This window comes from Cuculus canorus, chromosome 1 (genome assembly GCF_017976375.1).
Source record: "Cuculus canorus isolate bCucCan1 chromosome 1, bCucCan1.pri, whole genome shotgun sequence".
NCBI classification, from domain to species: Eukaryota; Metazoa; Chordata; class Aves; order Cuculiformes; family Cuculidae; genus Cuculus; species Cuculus canorus.
Genome location: NC_071401.1, coordinates 67,318,871 through 67,335,436, shown reverse-complemented (window position 1 = coordinate 67,335,436; position 16,566 = coordinate 67,318,871). Strand labels below are relative to the sequence as shown.

General features: G+C 43.5%; 1 protein-coding gene across 2 annotated transcripts in view; it reads left to right on the top strand.

The window, feature by feature from the left end:
* NPAS2 (neuronal PAS domain protein 2) overlaps window positions 1–15,367 on the top strand; it is a 115,461-nt gene extending 100,094 nt beyond the window's left edge. For both annotated transcript variants that reach the window (XM_054084041.1, XM_054084050.1), the window contains 6 exons: window positions 109–255; window positions 6,059–6,253; window positions 8,525–8,664; window positions 10,228–10,320; window positions 12,185–12,350; window positions 13,926–15,367. In XM_054084041.1, the coding sequence (XP_053940016.1) occupies window positions 109–255; window positions 6,059–6,253; window positions 8,525–8,664; window positions 10,228–10,320; window positions 12,185–12,350; window positions 13,926–14,108 (924 nt within the window). In that variant the 3' untranslated portion in view covers window positions 14,109–15,367. The remainder of the gene's footprint in view (window positions 1–108; window positions 256–6,058; window positions 6,254–8,524; window positions 8,665–10,227; window positions 10,321–12,184; window positions 12,351–13,925) is intronic.
* Window positions 15,368–16,566: the final 1,199 nt, after the last annotated feature.

The following is a 16,566-nucleotide window of genomic DNA, read 5'->3' as shown; positions in this document are numbered from 1 at the left end:
CCTTTGGCTGTGCTTTACAATCAAGAAACCAATAACTTCTTACAGAACAATGCCGTACTGAGGCCTATTTATATTATAATGACTGATTTCCCCCACTTTGTTTTTCAGTTCTCGGCACAGTTTAGCATGTTCCAGACCATCAAGGACCAGCTAGAGCAGCGGACCCGAATCCTGCAGGCCAATATCCGGTGGCAGCAGGAGGAGCTCCAGAAGATACAAGAGCAGCTCTGCCTGGTCCAGGACTCGAGCATACAGGTGTGTTATTGCTGGGAGGGGCAGAGCGAAGCATCCTCTCTTGTGTGGCCATTGATAGGGTTGGCAACTTAAAATTAGCTCCAGAGTCCAAGAAATCTGGACATATGGGAAAACAGGTCACGTGAATGAGGATGTTGCCCTCTGAAAACCTCTTGAGTAACCTACATTGAGAAAGATTCAAGCGCTCTCTGGGAGAAGGAAGAAATATCTCAACCTTAGGAGGAGGAGGAGAATTTGCATCATTTACAGTAACATTTCACCTACTGAATCTTCTGGCTATAACAGAAAAGTGTTCAAGTTCAGACTTGGCAATCATTATGTCTCTCCAGTTCATTAGCTTTCATTCAGTCATTGCTTGCTTCATGTTGGCATCACTTCTGCTCAGTATCTCATCCATGCAGCTCTTCCTTAGCCAACAGCACTCCTTCAGGCAGCAAGCATCTCTTCCATTCAGTCCCTGTTTTTCTGACATTACCCAGTCTGGATACAGACCACAAAAGATCAATTTCCTCATCACATTAAAAAAAACCCAAGCCTTTGCTGATGTTCATTTGTTCACACTTGGGGGAGGTATCTGAATTTGTTCTTCACTGGACCAGCTTAAGCCTTTAGGGTGAAGCTGTCTGAGCCAGCTCTTCTTCTGCCTTTGATACCTCCTGCACAGAGATAGAATTCACTAAGTACAGTACCTTCTTTTAATTCACCAAGTACAGTATCTGCTTTGTACTAACCCTTATGTCTACCAAAGCTCAGAAATAATAGCAGGTGCAGTTCCGTACATTGCAGGTTTTACTTAATGACAAAGTGACAAATCATCCCCTTCTATGGAAGCTTTCTGAACACAGGTTGATTACTGCTATATTCCTCATAATTTAACTATAAATGCCAGGTTAAATGACCCTTGCTAGAACTGTTGCATTGAGCACCCACTGTGACTATTGTATTAACAAGATTTTTTTAGAAGACAGGCTCTGTCACAAAAACTAATGTATCGAAGAACTTTTTAAGCACAGGATGAAAACCTGGCACCTGCTGAAGTCATCAGAATTTTGCTCCCGACTTCCACAGAAATAGACCCTCGCCCATCATCAGCATCTGTGAAATGCAGTTTCACGTATTAAAAAAAAATTGAGATTGTATGTTTAGGCAATTAAGGGATCAGTGAAGCCAAATTAGAAACTTTGCCACGTACGTTGCTGCATGTGCACTGCTGCAAGGCAACACAGCAGTGGCAGGTCCCAAAACCAGGACTGTCTGTTCCTGCTACCATATAAGAACATGGTAGACCCAGTTTAACTTCAGTGCATTTCTTCTATTGGTTCTGCACTGCCTTTGATTACTGGGAAGGGAAAGTCTCCCCGCAATTAACTAGCCTTCAGTTCAGAATCATGTCATAGGGCTGAAAGCTATTATTGTTCTTATGAATATCAAGAGACGTGACATTCTCACTTCCTCTCTTTTTAATTGGGTGAAAACCATTACTCTCTCCTGGTGAAGTCTTCAATAGTCACATACAGTCATCTTTTTTTTTTTTTTGCATAATTCAGGCAAAAATAGATCAGAGCACATCCTGACATGCAGGAAACTGATTTTATTTTTATATAGCTGTCCCGCACATGTGCTAGGATGGGTTTAATAACTGAGAAACATGGGGCAGATCCTCAGATATGCCCATGGAGAACTCAAGCAGAGAGAAGAGGGGACCCAGTGGGTAAACTGTGGGTAGTTCTGTTGTACTAAGTATTTTCAGACCGCTACAAGTCCTCTAGTGTCAGTACTGACCATTTCCCAGCTTACTGCAGATGCAGAACTGAGAGGCAGGGGGAATGAAGGGCAGCTCATACCTGCCCGAAGGGGAAACATGGGATGGGGAAGATCACCATCTGTAGTTTAAATGCTTTTCAGTATCCTCAGAGCAATCAAAGAAGGTGATGAGATGCAAGTGGTCATACTGACTTGTGGACAGGGCCTTTTTGTTCTCCCACTTTTTGTAGGTTAAGAAAAAAAGGCCACAAAGAAATTACTGCAGGGGTAGAGTGAGACCAGGAATTAGCTTTGTCTTATTTGGCCCGGGGCAATTTAAAAGAAAGCCTCATGCTTTGCATGCAGCGCTTTTGTGATTTATAAACAGTGAGGAGTAAACTGTTAAATCAGAAATTCAGCCACGTGCTTTGCTCTATGGATTTCATCATTCAAGGAGCTGGATGTCTGCAGACATTGATCTGTGCCTGTTATCAAAGCTACAAAGCATAGTAGCAAACAGGCAAGCCTTACTATCAAGCACACTCCCGATCTCTTTATATTCCGCATAGAAAAGCTGTAAGCATGGGGGAGTGTCGTAGGCTGTCTGAAAAGGAGGAAGTGTTCTCCGTTTTTCCCTCATTAACTGATTTATTAGCATATCTTCCCCACTGGTTCCCCTTCCCCACAGAAGTGTACAGGTAGCTCTGTGGAGAATTAAGCCCCATTTCCATTTTCTTCAGAGATCTTCAAAACCGCAGTACAGCAGTCCACCAAGAAACACTTTCCCAACTGGACAGGTGTTGAGAATGGTAGTCTGTGTTAGAAACTATTTCCAACTGCCTTGTGCAATGAAAGACAAAACTAGCAGGAGGCTGTGGGCCATGAACAAAAGTGTTCAAAACCCCGTTAAATCCCTGTTACTGCTTTTCCTGACAAATGAAAGTATGAAGGACAGGAACAGCAAGAGTAACCTCAGAAGTCTGAAGGATGCCGTGCCTGCTCCAGATTTGAACAATCTAGCTAATGAATTGCAGATGGGGAGGAAGCAGAAGGGCTGAGCCTGAGCAGCCTGCAAGAACTACAAATGAGACCATCCAAAGCCACCCATCATTTGCAAACCAGGCTGCCTTCGAAGTCAGTGAATCTTGGCTTCTCAGTGTGCTGTGCTTCTCATCTTTCTGTATTTTATGTAAAGACAGAGTCTTGGTGTCTGCAGTGATGAGCCAGAAGGCTATAATCCCCTGATTATCCAAAGGAAAGGTAAAGTCAAAGAGCCATTTTCCTCATGATGTCTTGACAATGTAGTTCATTCATTAGTTGTAGGGTCCATCTATCTTGGAATGAGGGGCAGCAGTGTCAGAGGGTCCCTCCCTTCCCTCACTGCTCTGCAGTGTATGTTAACAAGCTAGCCAATTAAAAAATATTTGTAAGATGCTTCACTGACCTTCCAGTCTGCAAAATCAGCCACAAGACGTCATTAGCAGCAGTGCAGTTAGGGGGCTGCTAATTTATCTACTTAGATTTGCTCAGACTGGGAAAGATTTCATTCTTTATTAAGGGGTTTCTGTTATTTAAAGCTGCCATATTTCAGTGCTTCAGCAGTAATCAGGCAGGGCTATCACGAAAGAGATACAGTATAAAAAAAACAGTGGTAAATTTTGTACATATGAAGCATGTCCTTGCTTTTAGGCTTAACTAACAAGAAGAGACTATACACATTGATCCTCTCTTGGGTTAACTCTTGTTTTGGTGAAGCATCTTGAGTCTTCTAGTTCTATGGGATCATGGGCTAAATAGCACCATTGCTTCCTGCCCTGAGCTTGTTTTTCAGGCTTTGACCATTATAATGCAAGAGAGGATCTCTAGGTGTGAAACACTTGGAGCTCTCTCAGGGTACAAACACATGAACAAGCAAAATTGGTTTACTGGGATAAACTCAGTTGTAAATTTATAGTATGTTAGCTGCCAACCATTAACCGTGCACATTCCTGCCCAGTGGCACACTCTGGTAATTGCAAAATAGGTTACTCTGCTTTCTTTCAAGGATAAGCTCCTCTGCCTTCATCTGGAAGTAAGGCATGCACAAAGGCAGGTCCCTGCAGAATAAGTCATTTGCCACAAGTTTGCACCCTGCCTGACATTCGCATCGATAGATGTTGACTTTGCATTGGATGAATTTAGTATTTCTCCAGCACTGTGCACCTTGTACGAGGAGGACACTTAAGATAATCCCCCTATAGGTCTTAATTTGTGGTGATCTGGCCAGTACCAGTGGGCTCACAATACCCATCACATTTCTGAAGCACACTACTTGCTTTACCTGTTCTGGATTTTATATCATATGTTTTATATCACATTTTATATCAATGGTAATCATTTTCATTGCTAAAGCTAATCAAGTGAGTTAATTTATCAAACATGTCCAAAGCTTAGCTTCTATATGCAGGAAACAAACAAGAAAACAAATTTTCATAATTCCTGTCTTTGATTTATTCATAATAAGTCCTATTTACTTGGCAGAAGTTGCAAGACCATCTGTCTTTCTGATATCTAATGACTCCAAACTCAGCAGTGTTTTTGGAAGAAAACACTTGGAGCTAGTTTCAGACCTGCTGAAAGCAGCCCCAACTCTGTTTCTTGACCCATTTATTTCTATCAGACATCTTTGAGATATGGTTAGTCTAAAGCACCTTAAACAAACCATTGCTTTAGGTCTGTTAACGTTTTCCTTAATTGCACCCCTCTCTCTCAGCTGATTAATACAAGCTTTGTCTGCACCTTTTTTTCTGAGTAAAATATTGGCATACAGAAATTCATTAAAAATTAATCATATTTAAATAAAAACTGTGGTTTAAAAGCTTGATAAGGAAGTACAAACACAATAGATCTTATGCAAAGAAAAGCAATGCATTGTGCCAGTCCTTTGGAGAAAAGTATGGGTTTTTTTCCAAGAAAAATTAGAGGGGACATGATAGTTTAGGGAGTTGTTAATATAGCAATAAGCTGCAGAAAGGTGTACTAATTACTGGTGGTACCTCAGACATACTGCTAGGCATGAAACTGATGGATGAATAATGAAGAGAATAATTGTGATTCTGATTTCATTTAAAACCTAAGTAGCTCCACTTAAATTAATGGAGTTCCACATGTGTAGCAGTTGTGTGGAGTCAGAATCAGACTAAAAAACTGCTTTGACTGCCCGAGATTCATACCTCCATACAGTCCTCAGTGGCAAGGGGCTAGGTTCAAAATATTGCAAAGATAGTTCATAGCATTAATAATTCATAGTTTTAAAAGATGTCTTTTTCCTTTATACAGCTGTAATAAAAGAAATAGCCTCTCTAGAAAAGCAAAAATTCCCAAGCCCTATAACTTTTAAAGAAGAAAGCAATGCAGGCATGGAGAGTATATAGTTTACAGAAACACTAACAGAGCTGCTAGCTCTTTTGCACGAGTCAAACGCATGGCACAGTTAGGAGGAACACTGGGTGACAGCTACCTGATGGGAAATCAGATAAATGACAGTGACTGTCTGTTTACACATCTTCTTAATGATAAGGACACAGCCATTCAACACAGACAGCTCTGGCCTGACTGTGGCCTCATTAAAAACATTTGACAACCCAACTGTATGGAAGGTGTTGAATTTCCAGAGACAAATTCAAAAGCAGCCCTGTCTGAAAGGCAGGCTGATATTGTTGAAAGGAGAAATGAGAAGACTGAAAAGACATGGAGTAACTCTCTTCTCTCTGGTCAGAATGTCTCAGAACATGGTGAATGTACAGGGAACTGCTCTTATGTGCCTGCCACAGAGAGAAGACTTGTGCCTTCAGGACACATTTCACAAGTAATGAGTGCACTTGCAGAACAAGAAATCAAGAAAGTAGAGACAGCAGGACTGTTAATGTAGGAAAGACAGGTGATCTCTAACAGTAAATGCACAGTGAATCCAGAAACGTGATAACTTTATTTTAGAATATATCTTTGGATTTAATTCTGTCACCTTCATTATCCAAGACAGCTGTGCTGTGTAAATAAACCTTCCCCTCTTCTTTTCCAGATGTTCCTACAGCAGCCAACGGTATCCCTGAGCTTTAGCAATACTCAGCAGCCAGAGCCACAACAGCTACAGCAGAGATCCGGGGCCATTTCTCAGCAGCAGCTTGCCCCCAGTCCTCAACTTCAAGGGCAAATTGTATCTTCGCAGACAGCAAACCAGCAAGCACTGAGAGAAGCAAGCGTGATATCAAGCCAGGTAATCATTTCTTTGAATAGAGAACCATTTATATGGAAAGGAGACTCTGAGCTGTTATTAAACAAGCAAGTAAAATCATGTCAGTCTGATAAGTGTGCCTTTGCTTTTCCTTATATATTCCTTCTATATAAGAGCAACCTATATAAAGTGTCTCCCTACAGTATTTACTTTACCTTAAATCCTTTTTTTATGTCCTCAGCCATGAGGGTTGCTTGAGCAGCTGTTTCAGATTTAAAACTGAGCATGGGGGTGTGCAAAAGCTGTGGATGATTTATTGTTCTTCAGCTGATCCTGAAAGAAACCTGATCGCCCACACTGAAAACCAACAATAGGGGTGTCAGCAGAGTGACCTCTCAAAATAAGCCTTAACCCTGCTCACTCCTTGAATCCAGCTGGATGCCACTAACACAGCGAAGCCTGTCTGCTGTGGTGGCACACAGCTGGAATACATGGAGATTTGTATGACACCTCCAGGTTCTGAGCCTAACAGATTCCTGCACAGGGAAATAAAGTTCAGCCTCACTCAGTAGTAACTGAGACCTGTGAAAGCTAGTAGTTTTTTTTTCTTATTGCTGGTTTCTCGGCATTTTCAGTGTTTGCTCTTCCACCCACCTGTTGTACCTCCTTCACAGAAAACTTAGCTCCTACTTCTGTTCCTTCAAGTGCGTGTCAAATGTAGCTGTACCATTATCTTCAGACCTCTCAGCTGTAGCTTTTAACCTCCTACATACCTGTATTATAATGACTCTATTAAAATAAAAAGTCTATCCGTATTATAAATAGAAAAAAAAACTTTTCTTCTTATAAGATTTATTCCCATCACTGGGCTTTCACAGCAGTTCTAACCACACCTAACTTTGCTTATGTCTTCACGGGGTTGTGTTTGTCTCTGCAACTGCTTGATAGCGGGGTTGGGGCTGCTTCGCTTTCACAGAACTCTGGTCTTGAGGGTTTTGTGGGTCTGCAGAACACAGCGTGGGGCAGCAGTGGGTATAAGAGCCGGTACAGGCTAGGGGAATGCTGTTACTTCTTGTATCCTGACAGCAACTGGGTGACCACACTGCCAGGTAGTGGAGGGTGGAGGTTCTTGGTGGGGCAGGTGTTGGTCTCTTCTCCCAAGTAACAAGTGATAGGATCAGAGGAAATGTCTTCAAGTTGTGCCAGGGGAGGCGTAGACTAGATATCCGGAAAGATTTCTTCACTGAAAGAGTGGTGAAGCATTGGAGCAGCCTGCCCAGGGCAGTGGTTGAGTCAGCATCCCTGAGGGTGCTTAAAAAAGATGGTGCTTAGGGACATGGGTGGGTGGGCTTGGCAGAGTGACATTTACAGTTGGAGCCAATTATATTAACGGTTTTGAAGGCCTTTCCCAGACTAAGTGCAAGGTCCTACACCTGAGTCAAAGCAATACACAGTTTCAATATAGGATGGGGGATGATGGGATTGAGAGCAGCCCTGCAGAGAAGGACTTGGGGGAGCTGATTGATCAGAACCTTGACATGAGCTGGAAATGTGCACTCGCAGCCCAGAAAGCAAACTGTATCCTAAGCTGCATCAAAAGAAGTATGGCCAGCAGGGCGAGGGAGGGGATCCTGCCCCTCTGTTCTGCTCTTGTGAGACCTCATCTGGAGTATTGTGTCCAGTTCTGAAATCCTCAACATAAGAAGGATATAGAACTGTTGGAACAGGTCCAGAGGAGGGCTATAAGGATGATCAGAGGGCACCTTCCATATGAGGACAGGCTGAGAAAGTTGGGCTTGTTCAGCTTGGAGAAGAGAAAGGCCTGGGGAGATCTTATAGCGACCTTCCAGTGCCTGAAGGGGCTACAAGAAAGCTGGAGAGGGGCTTTTTACAAAGGCTTCTAGTAATAGGACAAGGGGGAATAGGCATAAACTGTAGAGGGACAGATTTAGACTAGACATAAGGAAGAATTTATTCACTATGAGAGTGGTGAGGCACTGGCACAGGTTGCCCAGGGAAGCTGTGGTTGCCCCATCCCTGGAAATGTTTAGGGCCAGGTTGGATGGGGCCTTGGGCAGCCTGATCTAGTGGGAGGTGTCCCTGCCCATGGCAGGGGGGTTGGAACTGGATGATCTTTAAGTTCCCTTCCAGCCCAAACTATCCTATGATTCTATGATTCTAAGGGATTCTGTGATTCTGCGATGCTGTTACTCTGTACTGACGGAGCTCTGCCCCGCTCTGCGTCTCTCGTCTTTCCCCCCGCAGCCTTCCCGGCCGCGCTGGACTGTCCTCTCGCTCTCCTCTCCCCTGCAGGGTCCGAAGACTCCGCAGCTCCCCGCGGGCAGCAGCCGCCCCTCTCGCAGATCCCCGCCATTCGCCGCAGCCCCCGCGGGCGGCTCCGCGGCGCCCCCTGCCGGCCCCGCCGCCGGCTGCAGCCACGACCAGCAGCTCAGGTAGGGGCCCGGGGGGGGGGATGTGCTGCTCTGCCTTCCCTGGATCAGCCTCGCCTAGGCGGGGGGTGGAGGAGCGGCGAGGACCTTGGCATCCTTTGACACAGTTTCTCACACTATTCTGCTTAGGAAACTGCCTCTGGCCTGGACAGGCGCACGCTCTCCTGAGTGGAAAACTGGCTGGATGGCCTGGCCCAGAGAGTGGTGGTCAATGGAGTTAACTCCAGCTGGAGGCCAGTTACAAGTGGGGTACCCCAGGGCTCGGTACTGGGTCCAGTCCTGTTCAATGTCTTTGTCAATGACCTGGATGAAGGCATTGAGTGCACCCTTAGCAAGTTTGCGGATGACACTAAGCTGGGAGGAAGCGTGGATCTGCTGGAGGGTAGGGAGGCTCTGCAAAGGGATCTGAACAGGCTGTACTGCTGGGCCGAGACCAATGGCATGAGGTTTAACAAGGCCAAATGCCGGGTCCTGCACTTGGGGCACAACAACCCTATGCAGCGCTACAGACTGGGGGAAGAGTGGCTGGAGAGCTGCCTGGAGGAGAAGGACCTGGGGTGTTGGTTGACAGCCGACTGAACATGAGCCAGCAGTGTGCCCAGGTGGCCAAGAAGGCCAATGGCATCTTGGCTTGTATCAGAAACAGCGTGACCAGCAGGTCCAGGGAGGTTATTCTGCCTCTGTACTCGGCACTGGTGAGACCGCACCTTGAATACTGTGTTCAGTTCTGGGCCTCTCGCTACAAGAAGGATGTTGAGGCTCTGGAGTGTGTCTAGAGAAGAGCAACAAAGCTGGTGAGGGGGCTGGAGAACAAGTCTTATGAGGAGCGGCTGAGAGAGCTGGGGTTGTTTAGCCTGGAGAAGAGGAGGCTGAGTGGAGACCTTATTTCTCTCTACAACTACCTGAAAGGAGGTTGTAGAGAGGAGGGAGCTGGAGCTCTTCTCCCAGGTGACAGGGGACAGGACAAGGGGGGATGGCCTCAAGTTGCACCAGGGGAGGTTCAGACTGGATATCAGGAAAAAAATTTTCACAGAAAGGGTCATTGAACACTGGCAGAGGCTGCCCAGGGAGGTGGCTGAGTCACCATCCTTGGTGGTATTTAGAAGACGGGTGGACGAGGTGCTCAGGGACATGGTTTAGTGGCAGATAGGAATGGTTGGACTTGATAATCCAAGAGGTCTTTTCCAACCTAGTAATTCTATGAGTCTATGATCCGACTAGACGTGTGAACCAAAAAAAAATGACAGTCCCATACCTGGAGAGCTCAATTGCAATGCCATGCTCACCAGCAGGGGCAAAAGGAATTTGAATCCCCCAAAACCTTAGCACCCAACCTCCCAGCAAGGCACCCACATCACCAGAGAGGGAACGTGCTGCCCCAAAGTATCACCTCGCAGCACACAGGATGCGCCTGATGCAGCCGGGACTTGAGGTTTGAGCTCCTAATGTTCAGCTGTGTGCCGTGCCTAGGAAAGCATCCTGTTTCAGATTTCCAAATGTGGTATTCATGTGGTACTTCCATTGCAGAAATATGACCTTTTCTTTCCTTCTTTCCCCTTGTGCCAGACTGTTGCTCAGCCAGCCCATTCAGCCCATGATGCCTGGGTCCTGTAACGCAAGACACCCTTCGGACCTCAGCATGGTGGGATCCCAGGCTAAGTATGTGCCTTCTCAAAGATGAAACATCAAAGTTGCTTTTCAGGGCAAACGGCCTTCTTCAGTAAGAGATGGAGGAGAGTGGATATCAGGACAAATTTCTTTACTGAAAGAGTGGTGAAGCACTGGAACATGCTGCTCAGGAAAGCGGTGGAGTCACCACCCCCAGAGGTGTTCAAATGCATGTAGATGTGGCGCTTCGGGACACAGTTTAGTGGGCATAGTGGTGTTGTGTTGATGGTTGGATTTCATGATCTTAGAGGTCTTTTCCAACCTTAACAATTCTTTGATTCTATGATTCTATAAATATCAGGAGCATGTTACTTTACTGAGCCTGCCTTCCTGCGTTAGGGTCAGCCTTGCCCTGCCTGGTCACATCTGGAAGGATGATGGAGAGAAACACAACATGCCAGTGGCATTTAACAAGCCAAAGCTAGGGGAAGTTTTCTCCCTCACATGATACTTTCTTTACTGCTGGAACTTCTGACCCACTGAGGTAAATGGGAGAGAATGTCAGCACTGGCCCAGTTGAAATGACTGGTGCCAAGGAAGCTCCTTCTTGATGGGCAGTGAGGCACTGGTGACACACCAGTGGAGCAATGCCTGATCTACACCAGAAGAACTGGAAGAACCCACAGGTCCTTGCACCCGAGCATGCTCAGAGAAGCTGCTAAACAAACTACCTCAGTTGTTTTTTCTCCTCAAAACTCAGATGAAGGAAGCAGAAAATATTGATTGGAGAATGCCTGTTTTTTTCCTTAGCTGTTTTTCGTCACTGGACTCACTTGCAAACTGCTAAAATAATAAAGCAGCTGTTTGCACATCATTGCTTTAAAATAATTCTGTATGTTACCTCAGGTATGTAGGCATTCAGTACTTCTTTTTTAAACATAACTATTGCTCTTTAAGATTATCTTGAGTTAAATGTTTCAACTTTAACGATACAGCATTTTAGACCTGCTTTTAAGCATGTAAATAAAAGAGGCCTGATTTGCAAAGATGCGTTTCCCAGTATGTGTAGACTTCCTGACTCATGGGAGCCTTTTTTAGGAGCTCACATCCTAGCATAAGTACACAAACCGTAGCATTTCTGACTAACCCGTAATGTTGAACAGCTGTTGAGCGAACACACACCACACCATGATCTCATCACCCATTACAGGATAAACAGAATTAGGCTGGGTTGGCAATCGCTCCATTGTGGTTTTGCCCACAGCCTTCCAAAAAACAACCCATATTTTAAGTTCCGCTATGCAAAAGCAGACTGGAAAGAGGAGCAGAGTATTTTGTTTCTGGCCCATCCCTCACTCCAGAGAACTTCTAGAGTCTTCTTTTGTTCCTACAGTGGGGATGCAGTGATGGGAACTGCTGACCGTACTTGGCAATATGTAGATGAGCAGCTTGAAAAGCAATCAACCCTAGCCATTTTTCTGCAAGAGATTACCACCCCCATGAGCAGTCACAGGGGAGCACAGGCAGCAGAACAGGAGGAGTATTTACTTGGCTGCCGCTGCAATTCAGAGCTCAATATATTGACACAGAATTGGAGGCCATTTTGTTTAAGGAGACAGAGATGTGAATGCTGTAGCTGAAGAGAAGACATGCATAGACCAGAATCTTTATTAATCTAGAATGTGGTCTGGATTTTGAGGTGAAATGTATGCTGTCCTCCAAGTCCAGCTCATGCACAGAGTAAGGTTTTTTTTCCTGCTGCCGACAGTGCTGTCATTCCTATTAGCTGGTACTGTGCACTGGGATCTTTTCCTAGGAATTACTTATGAAGACTAGGGCCTCCTACCCCTATCCTAGAGGAAAACCTTTGTTTCCAACAGTTTGTTCTTGATTGTTTTACTTCTTTCTTCCACAGATACTCTCAACAAATGTTTCAAAGTTTGGAAGTCCAGACTTCCAGCAGCAGCTCTCCAATCGTACTGATGGGACAAGCAGTGTTAAACCAAGGGTTCACCACTACACCTCCTTCCCAGCCATCCTCTCTGCCACCTATGCAACTCCAGCAACAACGCTACCTGCAGGTAAGGTAGGACAAAGAGGACAATGTATAAAATGTACACACAGAGTAATAAAGCGAACAGGCTGTGCAAACTGGGCGTCAGGTTTCAGTGGGAGACATTTTAGAGATAGTGCAGTGTGCAAGACACTGATACAGTGTCCTGTACCCTTCCAGTATACCAAGGGAGCAGTGAGAACAGTCGGAATACTTCAAAGGAAATTACTAATTCTGTATATTGGAAACATAATCAGATTATCCTGGATATATTTAAAGTGTATTTCTAGATGAAGAAAATTGCTGCCTTAGGATTTATTCTATACTCTTTATTCAGTATACAATTTGCTTAATTTACAAGTCAAAAAATGATTTTTAATTACCAGCATCGGCATAAAATGAGATCTGGATGAGCTATCTAGATCCCTTAGAATCATAGAATCACAGAATTATTTAGGTTGGAAAAAAACTATAAGATCATGGAGTCCAACTGTAAACCTAATACTGCCAAGTTCACCACAAAACTATGTCCGTAAGCACCACATCTACACATCTTTTAAATACCTTCTGGGATGGTGACTCAACCACTTTCCTGCAGCCCCTTCCAGTGTTTGACTACCTTTTCCGTAAAGTACTTTTTCCTAATATCCAATCTAAACCTCCTCTGGTGTAACTTGAGGCCATTCCTTCTCATCCTATTGGTTGTTACTTGGGAGAAGAGACCAATACCCACCATGCTACAACCTCCTTACAGGTAGTTGTAGAGGTCCATTAGGTCTCCCCTCCTTTTCTCCAGGCTAAACAACCCTAGTTCCCTTGGCTGCTCCTCATAAGACTTGTGCTCTAGACCCTGAATTATTTTACCCCTTAGTAAATTAACATATTTCCTCACCTCCACAAGGCAAAGAAGATAAACTGGAGCACATTTCCTGGAAGAACCAGGTGATTTGAAGATGTAAAAATACTTACTTTTTTACCTAATTCAACACCTAGTAAAGTAATGGGGAAGGGGAGAAATGAGGCATTTTGGTATTAATTAAAAGGAGCTGAACTCAGTTTATAAAACCTGATCACATATCATCGACCTCAAATTATTAAATTCTTGTTATTGCAATGAAATCCTTATCTTAGCTGAGACAATGAAAAAAACTATCGCAGATGCTGTTCCAAATAAAAATATCTGCAAAATTCACATCGACTTCACCACTGCAAGCTCACAGCCTACTGTAAATTCACAAAAAGAGCGGGCAGGAAGGGACAGCATGAGCTACACTAGGATCTCCTGTTTTATTTCTGCTTCATTTCTTCTTAATTTCTATCATCCATCTGTGTCATTTTTGACATGTTCGCCCACCCTTTTCAATCCACAAATCCTAGACAGTGCATTCCTATTACAAAACCTTTCTCAATAGCTAATTGCAATGTTGTTCATTGCAAATTATGTCCATTTCTTCTAAAGTTAGGTAAGCTAACCCCATGCCGAACAACCCCAGAAATAAAAGCCAGCAAACTAGTAGTATTTTTAAGCACCTCTACATTGAGGACAAAGAGCTTTAACATGTGAAAGAATCGAACACCACAATGAATTTTATTTTATCTGTAGGTGCAAACATCAAGTTCTTTGCGCAATGAGCAACCCGATTCTTTGCTCCTGCCATCTTACTCGCCACAGCAAGGAAATATGGGGTATCATCAGCCGCCGCAGCAGCAGCAGCAGCAGCAACTAACATCAAGAAGAAGCAATAGCTTATCAGAATCATCAAATTTACCACAGACACTGCGATAGAGTCCCACCAGCACAATCAATGCACAATTAGCTTTAACCAATGGGCACATGGGGCAGAAGAGAATGACTTCGTACTTACTGTTTTGGCTTTTGCACAAGCATTTCTTTCAAAGCTCTATGACAGAAGTACACCACAGAGTGCAGACTGCCACAGACAGTGCATTTACGGCATGCTGGATTCAGTTTGCACTGTCTTGTTAGCACAGCACGTACTGACAGAGCAAAATAAAAAGGAACACTATCCTGTGCAGCCTCCATCATCAGTGGGTGTACGGGAGGAAGCATTCAGTCTTGGCGTGTCACTCTGAAAGCTATCTGGCAATTCCAAAAGACTGTTGACAGACTTATGAGGTACTTGGCCTTCACTGTTTCAGTTTTTCTTTTGTGTATGAAAAGCACTGCGTCAAAGGTCTATTGCGGAGAGAACAAGAGATTATTTTTATTATGATTATTGTTATTATTTTGCACAACTGCACAGAGGACAAAACCTAGGCACTTTCTGTAAAGAGAAGTTTGTTTCCTTATTCTTGTGGCCAAATTAGCACATCCAATGGAGGAGAAAGCCCAGTCATTCGTGAAGATGGTCTACAGCTCATAAACTTTGATTTAGAATCTGAAAAGTATTATGCAGCTTACCCTAACTGTTCTTCATAACTAGAAACAAAAAAAAAACAAGCTCACAACCCACACTGGACTGTTTTCTATGTGAATTGTGATTGCAAAGAACTCAAATTGTAAGCACAATCATGCAACTCTCCAATAGTACAACGTGGATTCTTCTTCAAACTAAACTCACCCACTGTTAAGTCTCTGTGAAATATGCACTGTGTTTTGGCCCACTGACTTGGGATGCTGCAGACTATTACATATCTCTTTCATTATAACATTTAGGATTGAATTTTCCTTTGGGGGGAAAAAAATGCACTTTTCGCTTTTTTTGTATGTTTTCTGTTGATATGTTTCTAAGAAAGATTTTATGTAATTATTAAATAAAAAGTAGTGTATTGTACAGCTGTTGTAATAATGACCTATTTCTATATAAAATAAAATTATATGGAATTATGTGGAAATTATTTTGTATATGAAATATCAACTCATTTCACAAGTATGAAGATTGTGCTTGTGCTTTTTTTGTGAGTGGATATTTTGTAATAAACTAATGAACTAGAAATGTTTTTGTGAAGGCAACTACTGTTTCATGCTATATACAACTCAAACTATTATTTTTTCCATTTAATGATGGACAGTTGTCTTTATTTGTAGAATAAAATAAAATAGCCAAATGGCTTTATTGCAGGACTTGCACACAGTTTCCTGTGGCTGTTCAACTGTGTGATTCACTTGAGATTGTTAATATTAGCTGTAGCCTGGCAAAGTATTTGGCAGCCAGTTAGCAAAAATAAGTATTATCCTATGGGAACTTTGTAATGGAATAGACAAGGAGAATGACAACTCAGAAAGTTATATTGGCTGCTAGCCAACACTGCTCATTTTAAGCTCCCTTAAAACATCATGAAGACCTTTGGCAGCTCTCTCCTACCTACCAGTTGCAGATTAGGACAAAACAGATGGTTTAAAGAATGGTTTGACCCAGCACATACTAGGGCTTTGACCCATGTCCAACTTCAGTGTTTTAAGACTTCACTGTCTGGAGCTTCGTGATACACTTCTGCTGGAACTGCTACCACGCCCACACTCTAGACAGTCTAGTTTCAACTTTGCCATCCTTGTGCAAATATTACATTCAAACTTACTACAGGATGGAGCACCCAAGGTATGGGTTTTTGTTCCCTCTGCTAACTCTGCTGTGGGAGCAGAAAACCTCCAACACAAAACAAGCTGGATAACTTGAGCCTACATTAACTTCAAGGGAGAACAGACCATGCTGCCCTTACCACTCTCCAGTATCAAGGATCACATCACAGGGACTCATGCGTTCACCTCTGGTTTCTATGGCAGGGAAATAATTGGGCTGGGAGTTGGGAAGGCTAATAGTAAAATTGCAGAAAAATAAAACAGGTTAATTTGCCCAGAGTTCTGAACAACTTTCTAAAAAAGGTAAAAATCTCCTGGAGAAACCACACTGGCAAAATGACCCTGCTTATTCCATAGTAAGACTGACCAATAGGACTGATTGGTGTGTGTGTATTTTGGTCCATACAATCCCGTTGTTTTGCTTCAGTGAAGGAAGATGAGAGAATCACGTATCTAGTCTCTAAAAAATGTTTACAGATTGGATTTAGTCTCTAAGAAAGTTTTTTTTATTGCTTACATTAGGTATCAGTCTGTGTTTGCCTGCTCATCAGGCAAACTGTTGCTCATCATTGCTTTAAATTCTTGCATTCAGTGAAGCAAGGGCGACCCCACTAGATGAAGATTAATGAGCTAAAACTTAGAGCACTTTCCATTGACACGTGAAGGAACCCCTCTCTCTGTGTTAATTATGGACAAACCTTAG